The 12,142-nt window shown below is 34.4% G+C and overlaps 2 protein-coding genes across 2 annotated transcripts; one reads left to right on the top strand and one right to left on the bottom strand.

Annotated features, from left to right (window-relative positions):
- Positions 1 to 2,771: 2,771 nt before the first annotated feature.
- Positions 2,772 to 4,005, bottom strand: LOC110727573. Its single transcript, XM_021907143.1, has one exon. The coding sequence runs from the start codon at positions 3,323 to 3,325 to the stop codon at positions 2,876 to 2,878; it is 450 nt and encodes a 149-aa protein (XP_021762835.1). The 5' UTR covers positions 3,326 to 4,005; the 3' UTR covers positions 2,772 to 2,875.
- Positions 4,006 to 4,413: 408 nt separating this feature from the next.
- LOC110727572 (pachytene checkpoint protein 2 homolog) lies at positions 4,414 to 12,055 on the top strand. The gene is made up of 14 exons (XM_021907142.1): positions 4,414 to 5,144; positions 5,256 to 5,319; positions 6,440 to 6,546; positions 6,631 to 6,698; positions 6,817 to 6,920; positions 6,995 to 7,099; positions 8,620 to 8,709; positions 8,795 to 8,870; positions 9,140 to 9,209; positions 9,317 to 9,387; positions 9,517 to 9,607; positions 10,476 to 10,603; positions 10,714 to 10,839; positions 10,951 to 12,055. Exons 1-14 carry the CDS (start codon positions 4,727 to 4,729, stop codon positions 11,089 to 11,091), a joined length of 1,659 nt encoding a protein of 552 aa, XP_021762834.1. The 5' UTR covers positions 4,414 to 4,726; the 3' UTR covers positions 11,092 to 12,055.
- The last annotated feature ends 87 nt before the right edge of the window (positions 12,056 to 12,142 follow it).

Genomic DNA, 12,142 nt, shown 5'->3' with positions numbered 1-12,142 from the left:
CGGTGGTGAGGATAGGTGAGAGGGAGGTGCTATGGTGGTGAGGTGGTGGCTCAGGAATGGGAATGGAAATACCTAAGGGGGTGGGAAATCAACTTGGAGGGATTTGGGGGAATGTAGAGGGTAAAGGGGATTGAAAAAGTGGCCTAACGAACAACAACAAAGGGAATGATTCCCGTCGATTCCCATTCCCTTTGTTGAATACCTCCAACCAAATGATCCCTTAGAGCTAAACTTATCATTTTCCTTTATATAATATGTTTTTCATTTTCATGATAGTGTAAGTTTTTATCCTTATTTTGGCATATTGAATTGATCAAAATTAATGGTCAAAAACTTGATGTAGTTTGACACTTTGACCATAAATATCAAGTGTGAGATATTTTGTTTTGGAGAGACGAAGGGTCACTTGGTGTAACAACAACGCTTGCTCTTCTGTGTGATATTCTTGATTGATTGATCGTTGATGCCTAGTTATTGGGTTATTAGAGTATTAAAAAAAATGGCATAGGGTGCAAAACTTTTTTCACCTTATCACAAAGAATATTAAATTGAAGTGATTATTCTTTCCAATTGCTTACAAAAACCTTGCTTTCCTTTCATAAAAAAAAAAAAAAAAAAAAATACTTGTTACAATAAATAATAGATAATACGCTCTAAGGGAGAGTGTTCTAAGCAAAAATGGCCTTCCGATATACACAAAAACAACATTACATACAACCCTCCTATCGCAAGGACACCACCTATAATAGTAGTGGTGACTACCTTGACTATATTTCCAATCTCGAGAACGTCCCTCGTTATCCTAGTGTCAATGATGAGGCCGATAGGAATGACATTGGATCGGACTATGAGGACACGGATGGAACAATTCATATCGAGCACTACCACCACAACCACATGCCAGAGAGTCATGCTCGTCCTCAAAGGGTTCGTTTTATGGATTCTGTTGAGCCGCCGGTGGTGGATGGTGAGAGAAGGGGGATCAAGCTACCCAAGGAGAAGGGGGTGCTATAATGAGTGTTGATGATGAAGCTGATAACTTCATCAAGGCCAATCATAGGGGCTTTGAGGTTCGCTGGTGGAACACTTTTACTATGTGACCAAGATACTACTCTCTATGCTATTACGTATTATTACTGCATCATCTACAATTAAGGTTGTACCCATAACTAATTGCATTATATTTTAATTTATATATACTACTAAGTCTACTATACTATTGTAGTATTGTTGTCTAAATGCATGGCTTAGTACAATATATGCATATTGCATAATGCGTGTGGGATGTGACAATATAGGTGAATTGTGTGTGTACTTGTAGCTAGCAGTCCAAATAAATAATTTGATGTCTATCTTTTGCTTCTTATGGACTGAAGAAGTAGTAAATATATTAGTTCGTGTTGCTATTTTTCATATATATATATATATATTTTTTATATGAATAAAAGCATATGCGTGTATGTCCGTACGTAGGCCGTAGCAATATTGTTGTTAAGACGATTGATCAACACACATATGGGAGTTGGCACGCACCTGGTTATCACATAAGACCCTCATCAAAGATGTGGTTGTGTACTGTGTGGTTGTCTAATTAAATAATTAACTACGTATACGGAGTATCTCTTTGTAGGTTTCCAACAAGACGTGATGCGTGAAGGAGAAAAAGTAATTCAAAGCATTTTTTATGTGCTTTTAGAAGAATTTGTTCTATGCAAGAATATTGGCTTTACATACAGATGTTATTAGTTATACATACCTTTCTGACATTGGCATAAAAGAAAAACACTAGTAACAATATGATGGTAATATGGTGTAGTAAAAAGCATCAATTGACGACATTTGCCCTGTAACTGATGAAGTGCATAATTTCACTTTTATAAGTTTCCTTATTTACGCCTAATTATGTACCTTTGCGAACGTGTGCTAAGAAGTGCATGAACTCACATATGAGCTAGTTAACATAGCTTAATACATGGGAGAAGCCTTATTATCAAATGTTTTAGGATGAAGTCTTACTGTTATTTAAAATTCTTTTCTTAGCTAATAAGATGATGTAACTTGCATATATGATATGCTATGGTCCAACACTCAAGTTGATATAAAAAGCCAAATCAAAAGATGAAAGATTTCTCTCAACTTATCTTCAAGAATCATATATGTAGGCCTCTTTCTAACTCTTACTTAGTGCTCTCTTAAAATCATACTGTAAGTTATGCAATCCATATCTCTTATAACAACATTTAAAAATTTCATGGAATTTTTTTAATCATAAGAAACTTGTACAATTCAATGTTGTCATTGATATTGGTAAGCTCAAATTTTAGTGTAAAATGGTAGATGTCGACTACCTCATATCAATTATTAAATATTAGGTGTGCACGCATATATAAAATCATTGTCACCTGTCCAATAAAATATAGAAAAAATTTACCTCAATAAGCGCAATGATATTAGCGATCTGCTCATACAATTCACACTTATTATCAATTTATCATACTACCTCCGTTAAATATTAGTAGCAACTTTGGAATATTTTATATCTCACAAATAATATTTCAAAGTTACAACTAATTTTTAGCGGAAGTAGTATTACAAATCTTTTAGAGGATCAAATTATACACTATAGTTTATGAATGGGCCATATTTGAATTGTTGTGTTACAAATTTGGTGGCAAAGGTACAAAGAAGAAGCAAATTTAGTTTGGAGTTTCTTTGATCATATGATTCATACCATAACATCACAAGAAGCCGAGAACCAAAAATACCAGAGATTTTGATCATCAATAACTTTAATTATAATTACGGAGTATCATAAAAGTATTAATTTGGAGTACATATTAAGAAACTCGGAAATTAACTACTTGAAAGTTTTTGATTAATCTGAAAATTGAGCTTTATCACTAAATCTCCTAGAAGACATTACATTGAACAAATTCCTAAGGCTATTCTTACTCTCTTTTCTTTTCTTAAACACCCTTAATTGCTCATTTAATTTTTGCAAATCATCAAAATCATAATTCAAAACTAACCCGGTTTCCAACTTTTTCGATACAGCCACAATTTCAAAGGGATCCCAAAGAGATTGATTAAAATTCCATATCCCCTTATTAGCCTCTTCATCCACCTTCAACTTATTCATAGCTTCGACCTCGAGTTTAAACCTCGAAGGCGTGTCACGAAAGTTATGCCTTCGAGCATCGAACTCGCATGTTGCTTCCCTAGCATTGTTGGAGTGACTATGCCAAGCTTGAGCTACAGCTTTGATGATTTCAAGTTCCATTTGTTCAGTCTTATTTTTATCATCTCGTTTAATATTTTGTTTCATGATGTTTGGTTTTTGGGCCTTGTTGTTTCACTAGGAAAGGGTAGTGTAAGGGGACCATGATATAATCTTTGGGCCAATAATAGCCTCTCATTTTATTTTAGTTATCTAAAAAAGGAACGAGTGTATGACATTTGACATGGGTATTTGATGGAGAAATTTAATGATTTATTCTCATTTATTCTATTTGAAGCTTGGAAGTTGGAACCATTGAATGAATTGGGGACATTAACTAATGGTGGTGGTTTTGTTTAATTTGGCAACTAGATGTAAGGTTTGAGCGGTTTAAGGTGGATGAGAAATGTGAGATGCCGGTGCTTCAAGATAAGTTAGGTGTACTAACTAGCACTTCGTATAAAAAAGAGTGAATGTCATTGAGGATGGACCACCTTCAATTTCTTCTCGTAGCTTATGCAAGGAGAGGCGACTTAGTGGTTTAAAACTTTTTTTTTTTTATTTTTTTATTTTTATGGCAACGTATTCTTTTTGAAAAGTTGCAAATTAATCGCAACATTACTTTATTTGGCCAATGATGCTCTCTATCTTTCTCACTATCATATGGGCTAAGAGCATTTTGGAGAACACTTAGCTTATTGAAGCCTATTAAAGCTTTGACAATTTTCAAAAGTTAATTTGCGTGTTTAGTAAATAGTTTATTAAAAGTTTTAAAACTCATATTTCTTGCAAAAAAAAAAAAAGAGCTCGTATTAGCTTATAATGTGTTAGCCACTTGGTTAAGGTGTTTGGCGGAGAGGTTATGAGGGCAAAATTAGCTGATTTGACCACTACAATAAGCTAAACACTTTTACACAGTCGGTTATTTACAACTAGTTAATCAAATTTGTTGATTTGATCACTACAATAAGCTACGAGTAAATTAATAAACAGTTTTACACGATCAGTTATTTATAACCAATTAATCAAATCAGCTAATACAACCAGGTAGATAGTAAAATCAATTCTCTGTATAACCATTAGCTAATTCTCAAACAGAACCAATTACTCCAGTTAAGACCCTGTTCACTTCACCTTAAAAAAATAATATTCAGTAAAAATAATTTCAGCTCAATAAAAATAAGTTCAGTTCACCAAAAATAAGTTTAGTTCAATAAAAATAATTTCATTTCAGTAAAAATCAGTAACTGTAAAGAAGAAAAATAACAAAAGATCTATAAAAGTAAGTTAGTTCACCAAAAATAATTTCATTTCACCAAAAATAATTTCATTTCAGTAAAAATAATTTTAATTCAGTAAAATTAATTTCAATTCACCGAAAATAAGATAGAGTGAACGGGCTTTAGTATCACACTTTCCCTCAACGTTACAAAAACTAAACGAACAAAAAGTACTGTATGATAAAGTGTGAAGTTGAATCTGATGGATAAACTCAATTAACCCACCCTAATGAATTCCCGCTCAAATTCAAAAGCAAAGAATTCCCTAAAATGTCGTTCTAGGGCTTCTTCCAAAAATCATCAATTTCCAATCAATTGTTCATCCCTTTTCATTCGATTTCTCTCATTTCTCTCTCTTCTACACTCTGCATCATCACGTAGAATTCAATTTCGTCGTGTTCATCAATCAAAATCAACTCGTTGCAGAAACCCTAATTTCAAGAAAATGAGCTCTCCAATGGAGATTTCAATTCCAAAACCTGAATCCACTGAACCCGAAGCAGAAACCATCAAAATCGAAAATGGCGTCGTTTTGGAGCCAAATGTTGCTTCTCCGATGATTCCAGAACAATCTACTCCAACTCCTCCCATTGCTTCCGAATCAGCTGCTTCTCCTGCAATCGCCGATGACAAATTCCTCGTTTCAGGTCCCCTCTTACTCTCTCATATGTTAATTTCTGCTAATTTTATGTTTTTCTAAGCTCCAATTTTGATTTCTAAAAGTTTGGAATTTGCCCCAATTTTTGCCCTAATTTCAGTTGAAGTATGTTTGAAACCCTCCAGTACAGCTCGATTGGATGATGTCCGCACTTGCGTTGAAAGGTAATTTTTGATGTGTTTAGTAGTTCAATCAGTTTTTTAGTGGTCATACTCGTATGTTTGTATAAATGATTGTACTTGTCAGAAGTAGCATTTTTTGCTGATTGATTGAATATTTGTTTCTAGCTGATCATTTAGTTGTTCTTAGCTTCTGCCAGTCTTGTGTATCGAGCGATTCCGTTGTTTTAGGTGCATTATGCTATTATACTGTATGTGCTTAAAAGGGAATTGGTTTTGCCTACAGCTGATTGCCTTTGTTACCTTGAGATAGACAATGGTACAAGTATGAATACGATACCAACACAAAGAACTTCTATTCTGAAATTTGTAGGCGCATAATGTGTTTCCATGGGCCAGACTTGTGTCTGTGGTTGAGTAGCAGGTTCAAGACACACCACCTTCCAGGATTATATGTGCTGTCGTCTACATATTCGACAATAACTTGAAAATACAATATGTTGCTCTGGCTTTTCATTTATGCATGTATGGATGGATGTGAATATGTATCTAGTTTCTTTTTGTCACAAATGATTGAGTGAGAGGGAGGGAGGCTATGAAAGGAAACAGCTATACTTAGTAAACATTTTCCAACTTCTGGTTTGGTATCCCATAATGGAATTCTTTTACTAGAAAAAAACCCCAAGGATATTTAGTTATTTGATTATTGTAGTAGACAATACACTGGTACAAGACAAAATAGACTTTCTCCCTTTATCTAGGATTCAGAGTCATATTATCCCAACATGCCAACATCTCATCATCAGACACATCACACATGTATAAATATTACTAAAAGACCTGAAATAAATAGTTGGACCATATTTCCCAAAATGCTTGTTGTTATTTAGGGTTTAATTGTAAATCAATTACAAACCATGACTAGTTTGAAAATGTGAAAACTTTTTTCAAACATGCTGAAATAGTATGTGATGTTGCTATTATTTTTAGATGTATGGAGCAGTTTTCATCTAATAGTATTAGACATTTTTGTTTCTAAATTTGGGAAAACATCATAGAAAACACTATGTTGAATAGCTGACCTGTTCATATTTTAAAACTTCCAAATTCTTGGGAGGGGGTTTCCTAAGCTTGTTCTTGATATTTTAGTTCTGTTTATTTTCAGAATGCTAGAGACAAGAAGTTTGAGTTATAGCAATGGTCCTGTTCCTTTACCTGACAATGACCAATATTTATTAGAAAATGTGCAGAGTATATGTGTATGCGATACAGGTAAGCTTTTTTAAAAATGTATCAGGTGTTGCCTCAACGTAGTGGATAATTCTGATAAATTTGATGTTTTTCCTTGTCTTGTAGATGAATGGGTGAAGAATGGTGAAGTTCTTTTATTTTGGCAGGTCAAGCCACTTGTGCATGTGTATCAGGTACTTGCTTTATAGTCATACTTGGATGACCTAGTGTTACATGTTTATATGCTTCTATTCTAACTGATTCTAGTACATTGATGATTCTGTTTTGATATGTGACCTTGTTTTTTACTAGCTTAGTGAGGAAGGGCCTTGTGAAGAATTAGGAGGAGATGGTCAACATTCCAGTTTTAATGAATGGGCTCTTCCTGCTAAGGAGTTTGATGGAATGTGGGAAAGGTGTGTATGTCTTTTCCCCCTTGTGTTTTTTTTTCTTTGAATGAATTATATCAATAAGACTGTTGCATCTGCAGCTTGATCTTCGAATCTGGACTAAAGGAAAGATTGTTGCGGTATGCAGCGAGTGCATTGCTTTTTAGTGAAAAGGGTGTAAATCCATTTCTTGTGTCTTGGAACCGGTAATGTAGCATATATCCCATCATGTTATTCCATATATATATTCATTTTCATACATGGTCTGCAATCTACTATCCCTGCTGAATGCGTTGATTGGCTTTTGTTCTCTGTTTCACACTACTTCCAGATACTCTCTTTATCAGTTCACCCAAAAAAAAAAAACTCTTTTTACCAGGTTTTTTTGTTTTTGTTTTCCCAATCATTATATTGGATTTTTGAGAGCTGTTTAACCTTTTTATGGAAGAATTCTACGCTTTGTTCCTCCTGAATTTCTTTTGTTAAATTTTAATTTTCCCCTTTTGGATGTTAAGTGGTTTCCTCTTGAAAGCAGTGATGTATAGTCCCTGATATAAGTTAATAAATTATCATCAGAAACAGTTTAAATGTCTCTCTTTCTAAAAGAGAAGATGATAGGTTCTCTAGTTGTAGTTACTCTCCTGAATCAGTTGTTCCCAGAACTGACAACAGCAACTTGCTTAAGCTTCCATCAATGTTCAGTCATTTCACCAGCCGGGAGGCACCATAGTTAAATGATACTCTGCCATCTTACTGCTAATTTGCTTAAGTTATAAGCATGAAATAACTGCCGATAAGTGAGCTCATTTGCTAACGCTGGAGTTATGGAGTTCTGTGTTCATGACTCGATACTTAAGCTGGTAGATGTTGATCACAGAGCTAATTTGGCAACTATACAGGCTTGCAAAGTACAATGAACTAAATGTGCGTCAATTATTGAAAACTGCATATTTAAGATTGGTGATACAACACTTACAAAGTACTACTTATTCTTAGACAATCTACAAGAGAAAGTTCTCTGTATGTTATAGAAAGTAGGCCCATTATGCTTGAACTTGTATTACCTTTACTTTATTTTTATCGGTTTATCATCAGCTTTGAAAATAAGGCATGGTCTAGAGAAAATGCACTTATGCTTCAGAAGCCGCTCATTCTGTTTAAACCTATAATGCCAACTTCTGCTTGTATTGATGTCAATTGTCCTGAAACAATACTTTTAAACTACATTCACCTCATCTTTTCTTGAGCTGGAATTACATTTCTGTATAATACTTTGATAATGGCATCATGGATGTCATATATCATTACTAGCACAATACCTTGACCATGATTTAAAGTTTAAAGCTCCATTGTGGTTAGAGGCCAAATTTTAATTTTTGCAGCTTACACTTTATTTGGATAGGAATTGGGGAAGAAAAAGGAAGGAAGATGAGAAGGGGGAATAAGTGATCTTTCATATTCCTTCCCATTCTTTCCAACATTCAAAGAGTTTGTTTCATAAAGTGGAAGGAAAATGGATCCCTCCAATTCCCTTCCCTTCCCTTCCTTCATCCCCTAATTCATTCAAATTAAGGAAGATGATTGCCTCAATTTCACTTCCAACCTTTTTTTCCCCATATTATTCTATCCTAACACACTGTAAGAGATATCTGAGATAGCTAGGTGAACCAGCTCTAGTTGATTTCCCTTTTTTTTTCTTCTGTTGAGTCTATCGTTTTCTATGCAGAATCATTCTTCTACATGGACCCCCAGGTACTGGTAAAACATCATTATGTAAAGCATTGGCTCAGAAACTATCAATACGATTCAGCTCCAGGTTTGGATGTGTTATGCTAACTGTATTACTTTGAGACTTAACACCTAGTTTCTTTGCCTAATAATTTCTCTTCATACAAAATCAGATATCCACAGTCCCAGTTGATTGAAGTTAATGCTCATTCTTTGTTCAGCAAATGGTTTTCAGAAAGTGGTAAATTGGTATGTGCTTTCAGCATGCGTGATCTTATCCCAATTACTCATTTCTTTCAGCTCTTAAAAAATTCTATTATGATGATAGAAGATTGCCTCATTGCCTTCATGTATTTTTACAACAAATGCAAATTATTTCAATTTTATCTGATTGACATGTACTAATTCAGCTTCAGTTATTGCGACAGTTTTACTTGGGTTTTTATTTTGTATGCTGTTTTAATAGACTGATTTATTTTTTGGCATAGAATACTGACTGAGATGTCTACTTATGAAAGGTTGCTAAGCTGTTCCAAAGTATTCAAGAAATGGTTGAGGATGAAAACAATCTAGTGTTTGTTTTAATTGGTGAGTGTTGGTTTTCCACTAACGAAATAAATAAAGAAGGCAAAAGGAGATAAACTTTCTCTTTGATCTCAAATCAGTTTATATTGATTTGTTTTCATGATCTGCAGATGAAGTTGAAAGTCTTGCGGCTGCTAGAAATGCTGCCCTGTCTGGTTCTGAGCCCTCTGATTCTATTAGGGTATCTTGCATTTGCTGCTCAATTGTTTTTCTTTTTTTATTTATTTCTTTTTGAAACTTCATTTTGGAATGATTTAAATTGTCTAATTGACTGCCCTGGAAAACTATTAATTCATAAATGGCGTCTCAGGTTGTGAATGCTCTACTTACTCAGTTGGACAAATTGAAAAGCTCGCCAAATGTTATAATTATGACAACATCCAATATTACAGCAGCTATAGGTATGCATATACTGTAGTTCAGAGTCTGTGTCTTGTATTTCTTTTTGGGGATGGCTTCTAGAATCCAGATATTTCATATTCCAGTATCTTAAAAGCAGATACTAGCATTATCTGGCTGCCTGTTATGATGTTTGGACAAGTATTCTGATCAAGCTTCCTAACGAACAACTGAGCATACCAGTTTGGCCCATGCATGTAGGAAGAAACAATCTCTTTGGATATCTTATGCTATGCCTTTGTACTTTTACAGGCCTGAGAAGAAACCATGAAACGGTTGAAAAGTGCTTCAATGCATTAGCATATAAGAAAAGATCACTGCCAAGTTCAAAAACAGTATCACTTTCAAGTCATAAAGTGACGTATTTTAATATATAGTTTGTAATTATCTATGGAATGTCTCATATACATTCCATCTAAGGTACATCAACTCTCAAGAATGTGGTTTTCTACAGTGATTTTCGTTACCACTTATTACATCCTCTATAGGCGGTAATAAGTTGGAATGAAATTCAACAAAGAAATGTATGTACTTGAGAGGAGACACATTTCCAAAGAACTTCACGCAAGAAACATCATATATATAGTTGAACTTGTTATCTGGACCTCAATTTATGACATTTTTACCATTTGAGCCATTAACTGCAGTCGACAGTCTCATTTCCAAGGGAATTGCACACAATCTATGTATTTCAGAAGCTGTTGGAGCTGAATCTTTTTACTTTTTCTTTCTTGGTCCAAGGCTCACCATACTTATCTGTTTGATTGTGTACTAGACTACTAGGTGTACTGTGTGTAATTTGTGCTCTCTTTACCCTCATTCAAGTTTTTTGAACATATAGTTCCGTGTATTTGCTTTCTGGCTTTGCAGATATTGCTTTTGTTGACAGGGCAGATATCAAAGCCTATGTGGGTCCTCCAACCCTGCAAGCACGTTATGAAATACTAAGATCCTGCGTTCAAGAGCTTCTAAGAAGTGGAATACTAAAGAATTTTCAGGTCTTTGATCTGTCTTCTACTTTCATCCTTGTTCCCATTGCATTCCATCCTCCATGCTATATGAACTAGTTATATCTTACTTTTATGTTCTGTTTATTATGGAAATGTAGGATAAACCCCTCGATATGCTGACTTTTCCTAGTCTCAAGGAAAAGTTGCTGTCAAGTGAAATGCAAGAGGCTGGGGCTTCATTGACATTGTCTAGGCAATTGCTTGAAGTTGCAGAAGCATGTGATGTAAGTACACACTACACATGTCCTGTTATGTATATTATCTATGTTTTATATGGTTTCATGGTTTGATTTGATATACTTTCTTCTAAAGTTATAACTTATCTTGATGTAAAGGGATTGAGTGGAAGATCGTTACGAAAGCTTCCATTTTTGACGCATGCTGCTATGGCCCATACATTCAACTGTGATCCTATTAAGTTTTTGTGCACAATGATTGATACAGCCAAAAGAGAGCGTTCTGAGAGACCAGACTGAATTTTGAAGTATTAAACTATTAATTGTATCAGAGTCTTATGTTGTACCAAGGTGAAAAAAAAGGGAGGGATTGGAGGTGTAGGGGTCTTATTATTGTATTATCACATTCATTGTAGTTTCTCACCTTATTCTCTGAAAATGTGAGGAAGTGGTCAGATAGAATTGTACAGAATTGGATCATGCATATGTAAATTAGGAGTTAAGGAAGTTTGGTGCACATGATCCTCTGTTGATAACTTGAATTAATTTGGTTGACTTTATTTACTTCTATTTATTTTTAATGGAGAATGATCTTGACTATGCTTTAACCCAACCCTTACAGTTTTTTCAGTCAAGTATTTGTGGGCTTAGTACTTGGAAGTAGGAAGGAGAGGTCAGGAGTCAAGGAGATCCTTAATCCCAAACACTCGATTGGTAAAATTAGAATCCAAGACCTCTAAGATCCAAAGTAAAACTCTTACCAAGTGAGCCAAACTTCGGTTGAATTTCAACATAAACAAATGTGGCACTGCTATGAAATTTGGTGATGTAAAAGACATTGAAATCGAATGAAAGGAGCCCACATCAGCAATTTTAATTCTCCAAAACTTTTTATTGCTCATGAATGAAGCCCTTGAGAAAGTTACTAATCCTGTTCCCATTAATGTAGGGTTTATGACATTATGTATACAAATTGAGTATTGTGTTTTTATCCAAAACTGGTACTGCGGCTGGGATCCTTCAATGACAAGTATTTTTTGAAACTTGATAGTGGCAGATTATATGGAATAAGAAAAGTTTGTATCAAATACCTTTTTTTTTTTTTTCTTTTTTTGACAGGTTGTATCAAATACTTTGATTATATGAAAGTATGAAACAAAGGAACCTCAAGTGGAATGTTTATAATGCACAGAATAGTATGAAACGAGGGAACCTCAAGTGGAATGATTATAATGCACAGAGTAGCATACTAGAAATCTAACATGACTATTAATCAGTACTCGTACTTAATACGGAGTACTCCTATAACTTTTATGAAGTTAACTTGTATTTTCATACATAAAAAATCGCT

Source organism: Chenopodium quinoa, unplaced genomic scaffold (assembly GCF_001683475.1).
Source record: "Chenopodium quinoa cultivar QQ74 unplaced genomic scaffold, ASM168347v1, whole genome shotgun sequence".
Classification (NCBI taxonomy): domain Eukaryota; kingdom Viridiplantae; phylum Streptophyta; class Magnoliopsida; order Caryophyllales; family Amaranthaceae; genus Chenopodium; species Chenopodium quinoa.
This window is presented reverse-complemented; position numbering and strand designations above follow the sequence as displayed.